General features: G+C 46.6%; 1 protein-coding gene across 1 annotated transcript in view; it reads left to right on the top strand.

Moving 5' to 3' along the window:
* The window catches only part of LOC129828548 (isthmin-1-like), a 76,178-nt gene extending 64,944 nt beyond the window's left edge, over positions 1 to 11,234 (top strand). The window contains exons 5-6 of the mRNA XM_055889571.1: positions 2,072 to 2,161; positions 9,219 to 11,234. Of these exons, the coding sequence (XP_055745546.1) occupies positions 2,072 to 2,161; positions 9,219 to 9,736 (608 nt within the window). The 3' untranslated portion in view covers positions 9,737 to 11,234. The remainder of the gene's footprint in view (positions 1 to 2,071; positions 2,162 to 9,218) is intronic.
* The last annotated feature ends 9,496 nt before the right edge of the window (positions 11,235 to 20,730 follow it).

Raw genomic sequence — 20,730 nt, 5'->3', positions numbered from 1 at the left:
AAGAAGGTAGAAACTAGGGCCTGTAGGACCTGCCTTGTTGATAGTGTTGTTAAGAAGGTAGAAACTAGGGCCTGTAGGACCTGCCTTGTTGATAGTGTTGTTAAAAAGGTAGAAACTAGGGCCTGTAGGACCTGCCTTGTTGATAGTGTTGTTAAGAAGGTAGAAACTAGGGCCTGTAGGACCTGCCTTGTTGATAGTGTTGTTAAGAAGGTAGAAACTAGGGCCTGTAGGACCTGCCTTGTTGATAGTGTTGTTAAGAAGGTAGAAACTAGGGCCTGTAGGACCTGCCTTGTTGATAGTGTTGTTAAGAAGGTAGAAACTAGGGCCTGTAGGACCAGCCTTGTTGATAGTGTTGTTAAGAAGGTAGAAACTAGGGCCTGTAGGACCTGCCTTGTTGATAGTGTTGTTAAGAAGGTAGAAACTAGAGCCTGTAGGACCTGCCTTGTTGATAGTGTTGTTAAGAAGGTAGAAACTAGGGCCTGTAGGACCTGCCTTGTTGATCGTGTTGTTAAGAAGGTAGAAACTAGGGCCTGTAGGACCTGCCTTGTTGATAGTGCTGTTAAGAAGGCAGAAACTAGGGCCTGTAGGACCTGCCTTGTTGATAGTGCTGTTAAGAAGGTAGAAACTAGGGCCTGTAGGACCTGCCTTGTTGACAGTGTTGTTAAGAAGGTAGAAACTAGGGCCTGTAGGACCTGCCTTGTTGATAGTGTTGTTAAGAAGATAGAAACTAGGGCCTGTAGGGACCTGCCTTGTTGATAGTGTTGTTAAGAAGGCAGAAACTAGGGCCTGTAGGACCTGCCTTGTTGATAGTGTTGTGAAGGTAGAAACTAGGGCCTGTAGGACCTGCCTTGTTGACAGTGTTGTTAAGAAGGTAGAAACTAGGGCCTGTAGGACCTGCCTTGTTGACAGTGTTGTTAAGAAGGTAGAAACTAGGGCCTGTAGGACCTGCCTTGTTGATAGTGTTGTTAAGAAGGTAGAAACTAGGGCCTGTAGGACCTGCCTTGTTGATAGTGTTGTTAAGAAGGTAGAAACTAGGGCCTGTAGGACCTGCCTTGTTGATAGTGTTGTTAAGAAGGTAGAAACTAGGGCCTGTAGGACCTGCCTTGTTGATAGTGTTGTTAAGAAGGTAGAAACTAGGGCCTGTAGGACCTGCCTTGTTGATAGTGTTGTTAAGAAGGTAGAAACTAGAGCCTGTAGGACCTGCCTTGTTGATAGTGTTGTTAAGAAGGTAGAAACTAGGGCCTGTAGGACCTGCCTTGTTGATCGTGTTGTTAAGAAGGTAGAAACTAGGGCCTGTAGGACCTGCCTTGTTGATAGTGCTGTTAAGAAGGCAGAAACTAGGGCCTGTAGGACCTGCCTTGTTGATAGTGCTGTTAAGAAGGTAGAAACTAGGGCCTGTAGGACCTGCCTTGTTGACAGTGTTGTTAAGAAGGTAGAAACTAGGGCCTGTAGGACCTGCCTTGTTGATAGTGTTGTTAAGAAGATAGAAACTAGGGCCTGTAGGGACCTGCCTTGTTGATAGTGTTGTTAAGAAGGCAGAAACTAGGGCCTGTAGGACCTGCCTTGTTGATAGTGTTGTGAAGGTAGAAACTAGGGCCTGTAGGACCTGCCTTGTTGACAGTGTTGTTAAGAAGGTAGAAACTAGGGCCTGTAGGACCTGCCTTGTTGACAGTGTTGTTAAGAAGGTAGAAACTAGGGCCTGTAGGACCTGCCTTGTTGATAGTGTTGTTAAGAAGGTAGAAACTAGGGCCTGTAGGACCTGCCTTGTTGATAGTGTTGTTAAGAAGGTAGAAACTAGGGCCTGTAGGACCTGCCTTGTTGATAGTGTTGTTAAGAAGGTAGAAACTAGGGCCTGTAGGACCTGCCTTGTTGATAGTGTTGTTAAGAAGGTAGAAACTAGGGCCTGTAGGACCTGCCTTGTTGATAGTGCTGTTAAGAAGGTAGAAACTAGTGCCTGTAGGACCTGCCTTGTTGACAGTGTTGTTAAGAAGGCAGACCAGCGCTTTATTATAGATGTAGAAGCGATATGCACGTCTGTTGCATCATTCACTGACCATGTCTCTGTGTGCAGGTATTGAAGACGCGTTCAGGACAGCCGCCACCGAGGTCAGTCTACTGGCTGGAACAGATGAGTTCAACGCTACAGAGCTCTTTGGTGTCGGTAAGATTCTTCTCTCTTTACTCTCTTTATTTTCATCAGATTCATCTAGCTATGTGTCCGGTTCTTCAAACATGATTCTATTTAACATTAATCTCCAACTCAGGGTTGGGGTTCCATGTCTATTCAGTCAGAATTTCCATTTACTTCCTGAATTTACTGAATTGTAATGGACTTAATTCCAAACACGGGACCTGTCTTCCCTGCACAGTCCATTGATATTTTTTTGTGGGAATTCCTGCTCTAGTCATTGTATTTCTATGGTCCATCCTGCACAGTTCAGCCTTCCTGTGCCTGCTTATCATTCCTCAGACCTTCCCTGGGCCACATTCCTTCCCTGGGCCACATTCCTTCCCTGGGCCACATTCCTTCACTGGGCCACATTCCTTCCCTGGGCCACATTCCTTCCCTGGCCCACATTCCTTCCCTGGGCCACATTCCTTCACTAGGACACATTCCTTCACTAGGACACATTCCTTCACTGGGACACATTCCTTCCCTAGGACACATTCCTTCACTGGGCCACATTCCTTCACCGGGCCATATTCCTTCACTGGGCCACATTCCTTCCCTGGGCCACATTCCTTCACTGGGCCACATTCCTTCCCTGGGCCACATTCCTTCACTGGGACACATTCCTTCACTGGGACACACTCCTTCACTGGGACACATTCCTTCCCTGGGCCACATTCCTTCCCTGGGCCACATTCCTTCCCTGGGCCACATTCCTTCACTGGGACACATTCCTTCACTGGGCCACATTCCTTCCCTGGGACACATTCCTTCACTGGGCCACATTCCTTCCCTGGGCCACATTCCTTCCCTGGGCCACATTCCTTCCCTGGGCCACATTCCTTCACTGGGACACATTCCTTCCCTGGGCCACATTCCTTCCCTGGGACACATTCCTTCCCTGGGCCACATTCCTTCGCTGGGCCACATTCCTTCCCTGGGACACATTCCTTCCCTGGGCCACATTCCTTCACTGGGCCACATTCCTTCCCTGGGACACATTCCTTCCCTGGGCCACATTCCTTCACTGTGCCACATTCCTTCCCTGGGACACATTCCTTCCCTGGGACACATTCCTTCCCTGGGACACATTCCTTCACTGGGACACATTCCTTCCCTGGGACACATTCCTTCCCTGGGATTGAGGAGGAGAAAGAGGAGAGGAAGAACACAGCACACTCTGCTCTGTGATCTGGTCCCAATAACATGCTCTGCTCTGTGATCTGGTCCCAATAACATGCTCTGTGATCTGGTCCCAATAACATGCTCTGCTCTGTGATCTGGTCCCAATAACATGCTCTGCTCTGTGATCTGGTCCCAATAACATGCTCTGTGATCTGGTCCCAATAACATGCTCTGCTCTGTGATCTGGTTCCAATAACATGCTCTGTGATCTGGTCCCAATAACATGCTCTGTGATCTGGTCCCAATAACATGCTCTGCTCTGTGATCTGGTTTCAATAACATGCTCTGTGATCTGGTCCCAATAACATGCTCTGTGATCTGGTCCCAATAACATGCTCTGCTCTGTGATCTGGTTCCAATAACATGCTCTGCTCTGTGATCTGGTTCCAATAACATGCTCTGCTCTGTGATCTGGTTCCAATAACATGCTCTGCTCTGTGATCTGGTTCCAATAACATGCTCTGCTCTGTGATCTGGTTCCAATAACATGCTCTGTGATCTGGTCCCAATAACATGCTCTGTGATCTGGTCCCAATAACATGCTCTGCTCTGTGATCTGGTCCCAATAACATGCTCTGTGATCTGGCCCCAATAACATGCTCTGCTCTGTGATCTGGCCCCAATAACATGCTCTGCTCTGTGATCTGGTCCCAATAACATGCTCTGTGATCTGGTCCCAATAACATGCTCTGTGATCTGGTCCCAATAACATGCTCTGCTCTGTGATCTGGTCCCAATAACATGCTCTGCTCTGTGATCTAATCTAATCTAATCTCTTCTAGACACAGACAGCTGTAGGGAGAGACCCAGACTAACTAACTCTGTCTCTAGTCTCTTCTAGACACAGACAGCTGTAGGGAGAGACCCAGACTAACTCTGTCTCTAATCTCTTCTAGACCCAGACAGCTGTAGGGAGAGACCCAGACTAACTAACTCTGTCTCTAATCTCTTCTAGACCCAGACAGCTGTAGGGAGAGACCCAGACTAACTAACTCTAATCTCTTCTAGACCCAGACAGCTGTAGGGAGAGACCCAGACTAACTAACTCTGTCTCTAATCTCTTCTAGACCCAGACAGCTGTAGGGAGAGACCCAGACTAACTAACTCTGTCTCTAATCTCTTCTAGACCCAGACAGCTGTAGGGAGAGACCCAGACTAACTCTGTCTCTAATCTCTTCTAGACACAGACAGCTGTAGGGAGAGACCCAGACTAACTCTGTCTCTAATCTCTTCTAGACACAGACAGCTGTAGGGAGAGACCCAGACTAACTAACTCTGTCTCTAATCTCTTCTAGACACAGACAGCTGTAGGGAGAGACCCAGACTAACTAACTCTAATCTCTTCTAGACCCAGACAGCTGTAGGGAGAGACCCAGACTAACTAACTCTGTCTCTAATCTCTTCTAGACCCAGACAGCTGTAGGGAGAGATCCAGACTAACTAACTCTGTCTCTAATCTCTTCTAGACACAGACAGCTGTAGGGAGAGACCCAGACTAACTCTGTCTCTAATCTCTTCTAGACCCAGACAGCTGTAGGGAGAGACCCAGACTAACTAACTCTGTCTCTAATCTCTTCTAGACACAGACAGCTGTAGGGAGAGACCCAGACTAACTCTGTCTCTAATCTCTTCTAGACCCAGACAGCTGTAGGGAGAGACCCAGACTAACTAACTATGTCTCTAATCTCTTCTAGACCCAGACAGCTGTAGGGAGAGACCCAGACTAACTAACTCTGTCTCTAATCTCTTCTAGACACAGACAGCTGTAGGGAGAGACCCAGACTAACTAACTCTCTCTAATCTCTTCTAGACCCAGACAGCTGTAGGGAGAGACCCAGACTAAATAACTAACTCTAATCTCTTCTAGACCCAGACAGCAGTAGGGAGAGACCCAGACTAACTAACTCTGTCTCTAATCTCTTCTAGACACAGACAGCTGTAGGGAGAGATCCAGACTAACTAACTCTATCTCTAATCTCTTCTAGACCCAGACAGCTGTAGGGAGAGACCCAGACTAACTATGTCTCTAATCTCTTCTAGACCCAGACAGCTGTAGGGAGAGATCCAGACTAACTAACTCTGTCTCTAATCTCTTCTAGACACAGACAGCTGTAGGGAGAGACCCAGACTAACTCTGTCTCTAATCTCTTCTAGACCCAGACAGCTGTAGGGAGAGACCCAGACTAACTAACTCTGTCTCTAATCTCTTCTAGACACAGACAGCTGTAGGGAGAGACCCAGACTAACTCTGTCTCTAATCTCTTCTAGACCCAGACAGCTGTAGGGAGAGACCCAGACTAACTAACTATGTCTCTAATCTCTTCTAGACACAGACAGCTGTAGGGAGAGACCCAGACTAACTAACTCTGTCTCTAATCTCTTCTAGACACAGACAGCTGTAGGGAGAGACCCAGACTAACTAACTCTCTCTAATCTCTTCTAGACCCAGACAGCTGTAGGGAGAGACCCAGACTAACTAACTAACTCTAATCTCTTCTAGACCCAGACAGCAGTAGGGAGAGACCCAGACTAACTAACTCTGTCTCTAATCTCTTCTAGACACAGAGAGCTGTAGGGAGAGACCCAGACATACTAACTAACTCTAATCTCTTCTAGACCCAGACAGCTGTAGGGAGAGACCCAGACTAACTAACTCTCTCTCTAATCTCTTCTAGACCCAGACAGCTGTAGGGAGAGACCCAGACTAACTAACTCTCTCTCTAATCTCTTCTAGACCCAGACAGCTGTAGGGAGAGACCCAGACTAACTCTGTCTCTAATCTCTTCTAGACACAGACAGCTGTAGGGAGAGACCCAGACTTACTGACTAACTCTAATCTCTTCTAGACCCAGACAGCGTAGGGAGAGACCCAGACTAACTAACTCTGTCTCTAATCTCTTCTAGACCCAGACAGCTGTAGGGAGAGACCCAGACTAACTAACTCTGTCTCTAATCTCTTCTAGACCCAGACTAACTAACTATGTCTCTAATCTCTTCTAGACACAGACAGCTGTAGGGAGAGACCCAGACTAACTAGCTCTGTTTCTAATCTCTTCTAGACACAGACAGCTGTAGGGAGAGACCCAGACTAACTAACTCTGTCTCTAATCTCTTCTAGACACAGACAGCTGTAGGGAGAGACCCAGACTAACTAACTAACTCTAATCTCTTCTAGACCCAGACAGCTGTAGGGAGAGACCCAGACTAACTAACTAACTCTAATCTCTTCTAGACCCAGACAGCTGTAGGGAGAGACCCAGACTAACTAACTCTGTCTCTAATCTCTTCTAGACCCAGACAGCTGTAGGGAGAGATCCAGACTAACTAACTCTGTCTCTAATCTCTTCTAGACCCAGACAGCTGTAGGGAGAGACCCAGACTAACTAACTCTGTCTCTAATCTCTTCTAGACCCAGACAGCTGTAGGGAGAGACCCAGACTAACTAACTCTGTCTCTAATCTCTTCTAGACCCAGACAGCTGTAGGGAGAGACCCAGACTAACTAACTCTGTCTCTAATCTCTTCTAGACACAGACAGCTGTAGGGAGAGACCCAGACTAACTAACTCTGTCTCTAATCTCTTCTAGACACAGACAGCTGTAGGGAGAGACCCAGACTAACTATGTCTCTAATCTCTTCTAGACCCAGACAGCTGTAGGGAGAGATCCAGACTAACTAACTCTGTCTCTAATCTCTTCTAGACACAGACAGCTGTAGGGAGAGACCCAGACTAACTAACTCTGTCTCTAATCTCTTCTAGACACAGACAGCTGTAGGGAGAGACCCAGACTAACTCTGTCTCTAATCTCTTCTAGACACAGACAGCTGTAGGGAGAGACCCAGACTAACTAACTCTCTCTAATCTCTTCTAGACCCAGACAGCTGTAGGGAGAGACCCAGACTAACTAACTCTGTCTCTAATCTCTTCTAGACCTAGAAAGCTGTAGGGAGAGACCCAGACTAACTAACTCTGTCTCTAATCTCTTCTAGACACAGACAGCTGTAGGGAGAGACCCAGACTAACTAACTAACTCTAATCTCTTCTAGACCCAGACAGCTGTAGGGAGAGACCCAGACTAACTAACTAACTCTAATCTCTTCTAGACCCAGACAGCAGTAGGGAGAGACCCAGACTAACTAACTCTGTCTCTAATCTCTTCTAGACACAGACAGCTGTAGGGAGAGACCCAGACATTCTAACTAACTCTAATCTCTTCTAGACCCAGACAGCTGTAGGGAGAGACCCAGACTAACTAACTCTGTCTCTAATCTCTTCTAGACACAGACAGCTGTAGGGAGAGACCCAGACTAACTCTGTCTCTAATCTCTTCTAGACACAGACAGCTGTAGGGAGAGACCCAGACTAACTAACTCTCTCTAATCTCTTCTAGACCCAGACAGCTGTAGGGAGAGACCCAGACTAACTAACTAACTCTAATCTCTTCTAGACCCAGACAGCAGTAGGGAGAGACCCAGACTAACTAACTCTGTCTCTAATCTCTTCTAGACACAGACAGCTGTAGGGAGAGACCCAGACATACTAACTAACTCTAATCTCTTCTAGACCCAGACAGCTGTAGGGAGAGACCCAGACTAACTAACTCTAATCTCTTCTAGACACAGACAGCTGTAGGGAGAGACCCAGACTAACTAACTCTAATCTCTTCTAGACCCAGACAGCGTAGGGAGAGACCCAGACTAACTAACTCTGTCTCTAATCTCTTCTAGACCCAGACAGCTGTAGGGAGAGACCCAGACTAACTAACTCTGTCTCTAATCTCTTCTAGACCCAGACAGCTGTAGGGAGAGACCCAGATTAACTAACTCTGTCTCTAATCTCTTCTAGACCCAGACTAACTAACTATGTCTCTAATCTCTTCTAGACACAGACAGCTGTAGGGAGAGACCCAGACTAACTAACTCTGTCTCTAATCTCTTCTAGACACAGACAGCTGTAGGGAGAGACCCAGACTAACTAACTCTGTCTCTAATCTCTTCTAGACACAGACAGCTGTAGGGAGAGACCCAGACTAACTAACTAACTCTAATCTCTTCTAGACCCAGACAGCTGTAGGGAGAGACCCAGACTAACTAACTAACTCTAATCTCTTCTAGACCCAGACAGCTGTAGGGAGAGACCCAGACTAACTAACTCTGTCTCTAATCTCTTCTAGACCCAGACAGCTGTAGGGAGAGATCCAGACTAACTAACTCTGTCTCTAATCTCTTCTAGACCCAGACAGCTGTAGGGAGAGATCCAGACTAACTAACTCTGTCTCTAATCTCTTCTAGACACAGACAGCTGTAGGGAGAGACCCAGACTAACTAACTCTGTCTCTAATCTCTTCTAGACCCAGACAGCTGTAGGGAGAGACCCAGACTAACTATGTCTCTAATCTCTTCTAGACCCAGACAGCTGTAGGGAGAGACCCAGACTAACTAACTCTGTCTCTAATCTCTTCTAGACCCAGACAGCTGTAGGGAGAGACCCAGACTAACTAACTCTAATCTCTTCTAGACCCAGACAGCTGTAGGGAGAGACCCAGACTAACTAACTCTGTCTCTAATCTCTTCTAGACACAGACAGCTGTAGGGAGAGACCCAGACTAACTCTGTCTCTAATCTCTTCTAGACCCAGACAGCTGTAGGGAGAGACCCAGACTAACTAACTCTGTCTCTAATCTCTTCTAGACCCAGACAGCTGTAGGGAGAGACCCAGACTAACTAACTCTGTCTCTAATCTCTTCTAGACCCAGACAGCTGTAGGGAGAGACCCAGACTAACTCTGTCTCTAATCTCTTCTAGACCCAGACAGCTGTAGGGAGAGATCCAGACTAACTAACTCTGTCTCTAATCTCTTCTAGACACAGACAGCTGTGAACGCTGGATGAACTGTAAGTCTGAGTTCCTGAAGAAATACATGACCAAAGTCTCCAACGACCTCCCCGGCTGCCCCTGCTCCTACCCCACCGAGGTGGCCTACAGCACGGCCGACGTCCCCGACCCCGCCACGCGCCGGGACTTCCGCTGGAAAGACGCCAGCGGCCCCAAGGAGAAACTAGAGATCTACAAACCCACGGCCCGGTACTGCATCCGCTCTATGTTAACTCTGGAGTCCACTACTCTGGCCGCACAGCACTGCTGCTACAATGACAACATGAAGCTCGTCACCCGGGGTAAAGGAGCAGGAACACTCAACCTCATCAGCAATGAGTTCTCTGCTGACCTCCACTACAAGGTAGACATCCTGCCCTGGATCATCTGTAAAGGGGACTGGAGTCGCTATAACCAGGTCAGGCCTCCTAACAACGGGCAGAAGTGTCCAGACAACCCGCTGGATGAGGATTACCTCAAACAAGTTGAGGAGGCATGGGAGTTTTAGAACTGGAGAGATGAACATATGAAGGGAAAGAAAACGTATGAAATATTTGTATGAATCTGGTACTTCAATTGCTGCTTCAAACCATCCAAAGCTAGAGTCCGTATGAACTGTCTGTTGATTTCAGCCAACGTGATTAAATAGACAACGTAACGCTCACATGGACACATCATTGTCCTCAACAGAGACGATGGACTCTATTTTAATAATAAAACTTAACTCAATGGTAAATCTAAGTATTGGCGCTAGTGCGATAGGTTCGGGGGCGTGTCAGAAATATTTTTGCTATTTTCATAACCAGAATTATTGTCTCAGTAGCAGGCGGTGGTGCATAAGGTCTGCGTTTATTGTCTCAGTTGCAGGCGGTGCTGCATAAGGGCTGGGTTTATTGTCTCAGTTGCAGGCGGTGCTACATAAGGGCTGGGTTTATTATCTCAGTAGCAGGCAGTGGTGCATAAGGGCTGAGTTTTGATAGCAGGCGGCGGTGCATAAAGGCTGGGTTTTGATAGCAGGAGGTGGTGCATAAGGGCTGGGTTTTGATAGCAGGCGGTGGTGCATAAGGGCTGGGTTTTGATAGCAGGCGGTGGTGCATAAGGGCTGGGTTTTGATAGCAGGCGGTGGTGCATAAGGGCTGGGTTTTGATAGCAGCCAGCGGTGCATAAGGGCTGGGTTTTGATAGCAGCCGGCGGTGCATAAGGGCTGGGTTTTGATAGCAGGGGGTGCATAAGGGCTGGGTTTTGATAGCAGGCGGTGCATAAGGGCTGGGTTTTGATAGCAGGCGGTGCATAAGGGCTGGGTTTTGATAGCAGGCGGCGGTGCATAAGGGCTGGGTTTTGATAGCAGCCGGCGGTGCATAAGGGCTGGGTTTTGATAGCAGCCGGCGGTGCATAAGGGCTGGGTTTTGATAGCAGCCGGCGGTGCATAAGGGCTGGGTTTTGATAGCAGCCGGCGGTGCATAAGGGCTGGGTTTTGATAGCAGCCGGCGGTGCATAAGGGCTGGGTTTTGATAGCAGGCGGTGGTGCATAAGGGCTGGGTTTTGATAGCAGGCGGTGCATAAGGGCTGGGTTTTGATAGCAGGCGGTGCATAAGGGCTGGGTTTTGATAGCAGGGGGTGCATAAGGGCTGGGTTTTGATAGCAGGCGGTGCATAAGGGCTGGGTTTTGATAGCAGGCGGTGCATAAGGGCTGGGATTTGACGAATAAACAAGTTGATGCTACAGGATGTCGAAGGCTTGACCCCTCACTGGCCAATCAGAATGGGCTCCATGGCTAAATACGTGGTTTCTTCAAGCTGTGTATTTATGGTATTTTATGTATTGCATTGTCATTGACCGTTATATTTTGTTAAAGAGCCTACAGAAACAAAATAACATATAGACCTATCCTATATTTACTAAATAGTAAATATGTTTTTGAACAGTAATTGCTTCAATATGCAAATATATTGTTAACATAGCATTCACACTGATATACAGTAGCAATAAAAAGTATGTGAACCCTTTGGAATTTCCTGGATTTCTGCATAAATTGGTCTTCATCTAGGTCACAACAGTAGACAAACACAGTCTGCTTAAACTAGTAACACACAAACAATTATACGTTTTCATGTCTTTATTGAACACACTGTGTAAACATTCACAGTGCAGGGTGGGAAAAGTATGCCAACCTCCCGGGTGGCGCAGTGGCTCACACCCAGGCTCTGTCGCAGCCGGCCGCAACCGGGAGGTCCGTGGGGCGACGCACAATTGGCATAGCGTCGTCCGGGTTAGGGAGGGTTTGGCCGGTAGGGATATCCTTGTCTCAGTATGTAAAATGTAATAAAATGTATGCACTCCACTGTAAGTCGCTCTGGATAAGAGCGTCTGCTAAATGGCTAAAATGTAAAAAATATAAATGTGAACCCTTGGATTTAATAACTGGTTGACCCTCCTTTGGCAGCAATAACCTCAAACGTTTTCTGTAGTCGCGGATCAGACCTGGATCAGAAGGAATTTTGGACCATTCCTCTTTACAAAACTCTTTAACAGCGTCCTCACCACCAGCCACACACAGTGTCATCATAACACAGTATCATCACAACACAGTGTCATCATAACACAGTATCATCATAACACAGTGTCATCATAACACAGTATCATCATAACACAGTGTCATCATAACACAGTATCATCATAACACAGTATCATCATAACACAGTATCATCATAACACAGTATCATCATGGGCGGCAGGGTAGCCTAGTGGTTAGAGCGTTGGGCTAGTAACCGAAAGGTTGCAAGTTCAAATCCCTGAGCTGACAAGGTAAAAATCTGTCGTTCTGCCCCTGAACAAGGCAGTTAACCCACTGTTCCTAGGCCGACATTGAAAATAAAAGTTTGTTCTTAACTGACTTGCCTAGTTAAATAAAGGTAAAAAAATGTAAGTCGCTCTGGATAAGAGCGTCTGCTAAATGATTTAAATGTAATCATAACACCGCCTCCTCACCTCCAGCCAAACATAGAGCCCTCATTTGTATGATATATGCCTCTGTAATGATCAATGTAATGATTAAAAGTAAAACTGTATGATGAATTTTGCCAATATTCTGTCTGATAATTATTTAAGTTTTGGGGTTAAAAGGGACAGCTTGGTGCAGATGTTTCTGTTATGTTAATTTGTTTCTGATTGGTCCAAAGGAGAAACCAGGGATCTTCATTGCCCAATTGTACACTCTATGTTTTGAGTGACACCCACCCTGACCCATCAGAAGCTATAGAGAGAGAGACACCCCTGACCTATCAGAATCGGAAAAGGGTCTCTGTGCTGTGGATAATACAGTTATCCCATTGGAGCTGAGTGTATAGGGGAGGAGCAACATCGGAACCCGGAACCACATCTTGTGTGTTAGCTATGACATGTACGTTAAGTCTGTCCAGAATCATGACCACGGCCTCCCATCCAGAACCTGTGGCTGGGTCACCATTCTACTAGTTTCCCACTCCAGAACCTGTGGCAGGATGGGTCACCATTCTACTAGTTTCCCATCCAGAACCTGTGGCAGGATGGGTAACCATTCTACTAGTTTCCCACTCCAGGACCTGTGGCTGGGTCACCATTCTACTAGTTTCCCACTCCAGAACCTGTGGATGGGTCACCATTCTACTAGTTTCCCACTCCAGAACCTGTGGCTGGGTCACCATTCTACTAGTTTCCCATCCAGAACCTGTGGCTGGGTCACCATTCTACTAGTTTCCCATCCAGAACCTGTGGCTGGGTCACCATTCTACTAGTTTCCCATCCAGAACCTGTGGATGGGTCACCAGTCTACTAGTTCCCCATCCAGAACCTGTGGATGGGTCACCATTCTACTAGTTTCCCACCCAGAACCTGTGGATGGGTCACCAGTCTACTAGTTTCCCATCCAGAACCTGTGGATGGGTCACCAGTCTACTAGTTTCCCCATCCAGAACCCGTGGATGGGTCACCAGTCTACTAGTTTCCCATCCAGAACCTGTGGCTGGGTCACCATTCTACTAGTTTCCCATCCAGAACCTGTGGATGGGTCACCAGTCTACTAGTTTCCCATCCAGAACCTGTGGCTGGGTCACCATTCTACTAGTTCTGGGTCACCATTCTACTTGTCCACCCAGAAGGATTTTTAAGTCTTGAGACATGGATTGTGTATGTGTGTCATTCAGAGGGTGGATGGACAAGACATTTAAGTGCCTTTTTAACGGGGTATGGTAGTAGGAGCCAGAAACATCGGTTTGAGTCAAGAACTGCAACGCTGCTGGGTTTTTGACACTTCCCGTGTGTGCCAAAGCACCAAAAGGACATCGAGCTAACTTGACACAACTGTTGGAAAGCATTGGAGTCAACATGGGCCAGCATCCCTGTGGAAACGTTCAATACCTTTTAGAGTCAGGCGGCAAGTAGCCTAGTGGTTTAGACCGTTGGGGACGGTAGGTAGCCTAGTGGTTTACCTAGGCTACCTGCCGTTGGGGGCGGCAGGTAGCCTAGTGGTTAGACCGTTGGGGACGGCAGGTAGCCTAGTGGTTTAGACCGTTGGGGGCGGCAGGTAGCCTAGTGGTTTAGACCGTTGGGGGCGGCAGGTAGCCTAGTGGTTTAGACCGTTGGGGGCGGCAGGTAGCCTAGTGGTTTAGACCGTTGGGGACGGCAGGTAGCCTAGTGGTTTAGACCGTTGGGGGCGGCAGGTAGCCTAGTGGTTTAGACCGTTGGGGGCGGCAGGTAGCCTAGTGGTTTAGACCGTTGGGGACGGCAGGTAGCCTAGTGGTTTAAACCGTTGGGGACGGCAGGTAGCCTAGTGGTTAGACCGTTGGGGGCGGCAGGTAGCCTAGTGGTTTAGACCGTTGGGGGCGGCAGGTAGCCTAGTGGTTTAGACCGTTGGGGGCGGCAGGTAGCCTAGTGGTTTAGACCGTTGGGGGCGGCAGGTAGCCTAGTGGTTAGACCGTTGGGGGCGGCAGGTAGCCTAGTGGTTTAGACCGTTGGGGGCGGCAGGTAGCCTAGTGGTTTAGACCGTTGGGGGCGGCAGGTAGCCTAGTGGTTAGACCGTTGGGGACGGCAGGTAGCCTAGTGGTTTAGACCGTTGGGGACGGCAGGTAGCCTAGTGGTTTAGACCGTTGGGGACGGCAGGTAGCCTAGTGGTTAGACCGTTGGGGACGGCAGGTAGCCTAGTGGTTTAGACCGTTGGGGGCGGCAGGTAGCCTAGTGGTTTAAACCGTTGGGGACGGCAGGTAGCCTAGTGGTTTAGACCGTTGGGGACGGCAGGTAGCCTAGTGGTTTAGACCGTTGGGGGCGGCAGGTAGCCTAGTGGTTTAGACCGTTGGGGACGGCAGGTAGCCTAGTGGTTTACACTGTTGGGGACGGCAGGTAGCCTAGCGGTTAGACCGTTGGGGGCGGCAGGTAGCCTAGTGGTTTAGACCGTTGGGGGCGGCAGGTAGCCTAGTGGTTTAGACCGTTGGGGATGGCAGGTAGCCTAGTGGTTTACACTGTTGGGGACGGCAGGTAGCCTAGCGGTTAGACCGTTGGGGGCGGCAGGTAGCCTAGTGGTTTAGACCGTTGGGGACGGCAGGTAGCCTAGTGGTTTACACCGTTGGGGACGGCAGGTAGCCTAGTGGTTTACATCGTTGGGGACGGCAGGTAGCCTAGTGGTTAGACCGTTGGGGACGCCAGGTAGCCTAGCGGTTAGAGCAGGTAGCCTAGCGGTTAGACCGTTGGGCCAGTAAACAAAAGGTTGCTAGATCAAATCCCCGAGCTGACAAGGTAAAAAAATCTGTTGTTCTGCCCCTGAACAAGGCAGTTAACCCACTGTTCCCCGGTAGGCCGTCATTGTAAATAAGAAATTTGTTCTTAACAGACTCGTCTAGTTAAATAAAGGTTACATTTTAAAATGTTAATTAAGAGAGTCCATGCCCTGACAAATTGAGGATGTTCTGAGGACAAAATGGAGGGGGTTGCAACTCATTATAAGGAAGGGGTCAAATGTTTTGTACACTCAGTGTATATAAACTGGGTGGTTCGAGGCCTGAATGCTGATTGGCTGACAGGCGTGTTATATCAGACCGTATACCATGGGTATGACGACAACCTTTATTTTTACTGCTCTGTCTCCATATATACTTTCATTCATCTTTTGAACTGGTACCGGGGGGACATTCAGGTGGGTCTTGTGAGGCCTGTGGGCATCCTAGAACAAAACAGGTGAGAGTCTCACCTTTCCACAGAGGGATCGTGTTAGTGTGTAGCCCAAACTGTTCGGACGCTGCAGAGAGAAGGTGGCAGATCAGCTGAACCGACTTCAGACGGGTCCCAAGACTGAGAGCAAAAAACTGTTCAGACTCTACAGGTCGATCTTGTGAGAAAACTGATCTCCACTCCTCTGATCTTAAGAAACACCAGCTCTGCCGCCTTTCAACGCAGATGCGGAAGTTATTTTTTTATTCGTTTAACCAAGTCAGTTCAGAACATTCTTATTTACAATGACGGCCTACCCACAGCCAAATGCCAGACGACGCTAGACCCAATGACGGCCTACCCACGGCCAAATGCCAGACGACGCTAGACCCAATTGCGCGCCGCCCCATGGGACTCCAAATCACAGCCGGTTTGCGATACGGCCTGGAATCGAACCAGGGTCTGTAGTGACGACGACTAGCACTGAGATGCGGTGCCTTAGACCACTGCGCCACTCTGGAGTTCATACGCGTGACATCGGCGATGGATTGGGACGCATCCAGTACAAAAGAAACATATCTATATCTTAAACTGACGGGGATTTTGTATTACGCTGGGTATTATAACAGTGGTACCCTATTCCACCCCTCTCCTTGCCCCAATCTTATCGGCTCCAACCAGGGACCCTCTGAAAATATTGTAATGAAACAGGCAGGGTGTGCAGGTCTCGAACCCTCGACCTTCTAGCGCGAAGTCCAGCGCGCTATCGACTGTGCCGCAAAAGCATGCTCGTGAGGCAGAGTCGATATCCGCGCTTATAAACCCAGGGTCGTTACAGTATTATGCTAATTCGATTTTCACAGGGGTGCGGACACCGACTCTAGAGGTTCAATTAGATAGTATATATATACATAATAATCTGTTGTAACAGCATAATAATCTCATGTGACAGCATAATAATCTGATGGGACAGCATAATAATCTGATGTGACAGAACAATAATCTGATGCGACAGCATAATAATCTGATGCGACAGCATAATAATCTGATGCGACAGCATAATAATCTGATGTAACACCATAACAATCTGATGCGACAGCATAATAATCTGATGCGACAGCATAATAATCTGATGCGACTGCACAATAATCTGATGCGACAGCATAATAATCTGATGCGACTGCACAATAATCTGATGCGACAGCATAATAATCTGATGCGACAGCACAATAATCTGATGCGACAGCATAATAATCTGATGCGACAGCATAATAATCTGATGCGACAGCATAATAATCTGATGTAACACCATAATAATCTGATGCGACAGCATAATAATCTGATGCGACAGCATAATAATCTGATGCGACAGCATAATAATCTGATGCGATAGCATAATAATCTGATGCGACAGCATAATAATCTGATGCGACAGCATAATAATCTGATGCGACAGCACAATAATCTGATGCGACAGCATAATAATCTGATGCGATAGCATAATAATCTGATGCGACAGCACAATAATCTGATGCGACAGCATAATAATCTGATGCGACAGCACAATAATCTGATGCGACAGCATAATAATCTGATGCGACAGCATAATAATCTGATGCGACAGCATAATAATCTGATGCGACAGCATAATAATCTGATGCGACAGCATAATAATCTGATGCGACAGCACAATAATCTGATGCGACAGCATAATAATCTGATGCGACAGCACAATAATCTGATGCGACAGCATAATAATCTGATGTGACAGAACAATAATCTGATGCGACAGCACAATAATCTGATGTGACAGAACAATAATCTGATGCGACAGCACAATAATCTGATGTGACAGAACAATAATCTGATGCGACAGCATAATAATCTGATGCGACAGCATAATAATCTGATGCGACAGCACAATAATCTGATGCGACAGCACAATAATCTGATGCGACAGCATAATAATCTGATGCGACAGCATAATAATCTGATGCGACAGCATAATAATCTGATGCGACAGCATAATAATCTGATGCGACAGCACAATAATCTGATGCGACAGCACAATAATCTGATGCGACAGCACAATAATCTGATGCGACAGCATAATAATCTGATGCGACAGCATAATAATCTGATGCGACACCATAATAATCTGATGCGACAGCATAATAATCTGATGCGACAGAATAATAATCTGATGCGACAGCATAATAATCTGATGCGACAGCATAATAATCTGATGCGACACCATAATAATCTGATGCGACAGCATAATAATCTGATGCGACAGCATAATAATCTGATGCGACAGCATAATAATCTGATGCGACAGCATAATAATCTGATGTAACACCATAATAATCTGATGCGACAGCATAATAATCTGATGCGACAGCATAATAATCTGATGCGACAGCATAATAATCTGATGTGACAGCATAATAATCTGATGCGACAGCATAATAATCTGATGCGACAGCATAATAATCTGATGTGACAGAACAATAATCTGATGCGACAGCATAATAATCTGATGTAACAGCATAATAATCTGATGCGACAGCATAATAATCTGATGCGACAGCATAATAATCTGATGTAACAGCATAATAATCTGATGTGACAGAACAATAATCTGATGCGACAGCATAATAATCTGATGTAACAGCATAATAATCTGATGTAACAGCATAATAATCTGATGCGACAGCATAATAATCTGATGTAACACCATAATAATCTGATGCGACAGCATAATAATCTGATGCGACAGCATAATAATCTGATGCGACAGCATAATAATCTGATGCGACAGCATAATAATCTGATGCGACAGCATAATAATCTGTTGTAACAGCATAATAATCTGATGTAACAGCATAATAATCTGATGTAATGGCATTTCTGTGAAGCACAATAACAAGATTATATACGAGGATATGTAACTCCTGGGATTATAATTGTAGAAAGGTATTTCACGTCAGGATGTTTTCAATCACCTGCTGCTATTCACCTTCCGTCTAATCTGGGGATCCTCATCAATAACAAAACCATCCCCCCAAAAGGTTACGCCAGCGAACAAGACTCCCATTCAGTTTCACACTGAGACACAGGCAGTCCTTTTGATAGGATTCTGTAAGGGGGAGGAAGGTGGCCCCCCGAAACAACATAACATGGCTTACTTTATCTTTGGATTGTCTGAGTCATTACTCTGAGAATGTACACCACACACACACACACACACACACACACACACACACACACACACACACACACACACACACACACACACACACACACACACACACACACACACACACACACACACACACACACACACACACACACACACACACACACACACACACACACACACACACACTTGGAGTAGGTGGGGCCCTCTGACCTGTGATGGAAGTGAACATACCCTCAGTGCTGGAGTCATTGTCACACAGAAATCCATTCAATGCTGTCCTCATTCCTTAGAGCCTAGTGTGTCTGAGCCTCAGCTGGGTTGAGGTATCAGGGTCCTGTCTCTCTGTCTCTGCCTTTCTACGGCAGCAGGTCGCAGCACGTTCCAGCTCTGCGTCACACACCTCAGGTACGTCTTCCTTCTGCATAACTTCCTTCCTTCGTCTTCCTTCTGCTTCCTTCTTCCTTCTGCATAAGAGTGTCTCTCTTTATGTAGTGTTGTGCTGTCTCTCTTTATGTAGTGTTGTGCTGTCTCTATGTAGTGATGTGTTGTCTCTCTTTATGTAGTGTTGTGGTCTCTCTTTATGTAGTGTTGTGATGTCTCTATGTAGTGATGTGTTGTCTCTCTTTATGTAGTGTTGTGGTCTCTCTTTATGTAGTGTTGTGCTGTCTCTATGTAGTGATGTGTTGTCTCTCTTTATGTAGTGTTGTGGTCTCTCTCTATGTAGTGTTGTGGTCTCTCTTTATGTAGTGTTGTGGTCTCTCTCTATGTAGTGTTGTGGTGTCTCTATGTAGTGTTGTGGTGTCTCTCTTTATGTAGTGTTGTGGTGTCTCTCTCTATGTACTGTAGTGGTGTCTCTCTTTATGTAGTGTTGTCTCTCTCTATGTAGTGTTGTGTGGTCTCTCTTTATGTAGTGCTGTGGTCTCTCTTTATGTAGTGTTGTGGTGTCTCTATGTAGTGTTGTGGTGTCTCTATGTAGTGTTGTGGTGTCTCTCTTTATGTAGTGTTGTGGTGTCTCTCTCTATGTACTGTAGTGGTGTCTCTCTTTATGTAGTGTTGTCTCTCTCTATGTAGTGTTGTGTGGTCTCTCTTTATGTAGTGTTGTGGTCTCTCTTTATGTAGTGTTGTGGTGTCTCTTTATGTAGTGTTGTGTTGTCTCTCTTTATGTAGTGTTGTGGTGTCTCTCTCTATGTAGTGTAGTGTTGTCTCTCTTTATGTAGTGTTGTCTCTCTCTATGTAGTGTTGTGGTGTCTCTCTGTCTATGTAGTGTTGTGGTGTCTCTATGTAGTGTTGTCTCTCTTTATGTAGTGTTGTGGTGTCTCTTCATGTAGTGTTGTGGTGTCTCTCTTTATGTAGTGTTGTGGTGTCTCTCTCTATGTAGTGTTGTGGTGTCTCTCTCTATGTAGTGTTGTGGTGTCTCTCTCTATGTAGTGTTGTGGTGTCTCTCTTTATGTAGTGTTGTGTTGTCTCTCTTTATGTAGTGTTGTGGTGTCTCTCTTCATGTAGTGTTGTGGTGTCTCTCTTTATGTAGTGTTGTGGTGTCTCTCTCTATGTAGTGTTGTGGTCTCTCTATATGTAGTGTTGTGGTGTCTCTCTTTATGTAGTGTTGTGGTGTCTCTCTCTATGTAGTGTTGTGGTCTCTCTCTATGTAGTGTTGTCTCTCTCTATGTAGTGTTGTGGCGTCTCTCTTTATGTAGTGTTGTGGTGTCTCTCTCTATGTAGTGTTGTGGTGTCTCTCTCTATGTAGTGTTGTGGTGTCTCTCTCTATGTAGTGTTGTGGTGTCTCTCTTTATGTAGTGTTGTGTTGTCTCTCTTTATGTAGTGTTGTGGTGTCTCTCTTCATGTAGTGTTGTGGTGTCTCTCTTTATGTAGTGTTGTGGTGTCTCTCTTTATGTCGTGTTGTGGTGTCTCTCTTTATGTAGTGTTGTGGTGTCTCTATGTAGTGTTGTGGTGTCTCTCTTCATGTAGTGTCGTGGTGTCTCTTTATGTAGTGTTGTGGTGTCTCTCTTTATGTAGTGTTGTGGTGTCTCTATATGTAGTGTTGTGGTGTCTCTATATGTAGTGTTGTGGTGTCTCTTCATGTAGTGTTGTGGTGTCTCTCTTTATGTAGTGTTGTGGTGTCTCTC

Source organism: Salvelinus fontinalis, chromosome 30, assembly GCF_029448725.1.
Source record: "Salvelinus fontinalis isolate EN_2023a chromosome 30, ASM2944872v1, whole genome shotgun sequence".
Lineage (NCBI taxonomy): Eukaryota > Metazoa > Chordata > Actinopteri > Salmoniformes > Salmonidae > Salvelinus > Salvelinus fontinalis.
The sequence above is the reverse complement of the archived record's forward strand: the minus strand, read 5'-3'. Positions and strand labels throughout refer to the sequence as shown.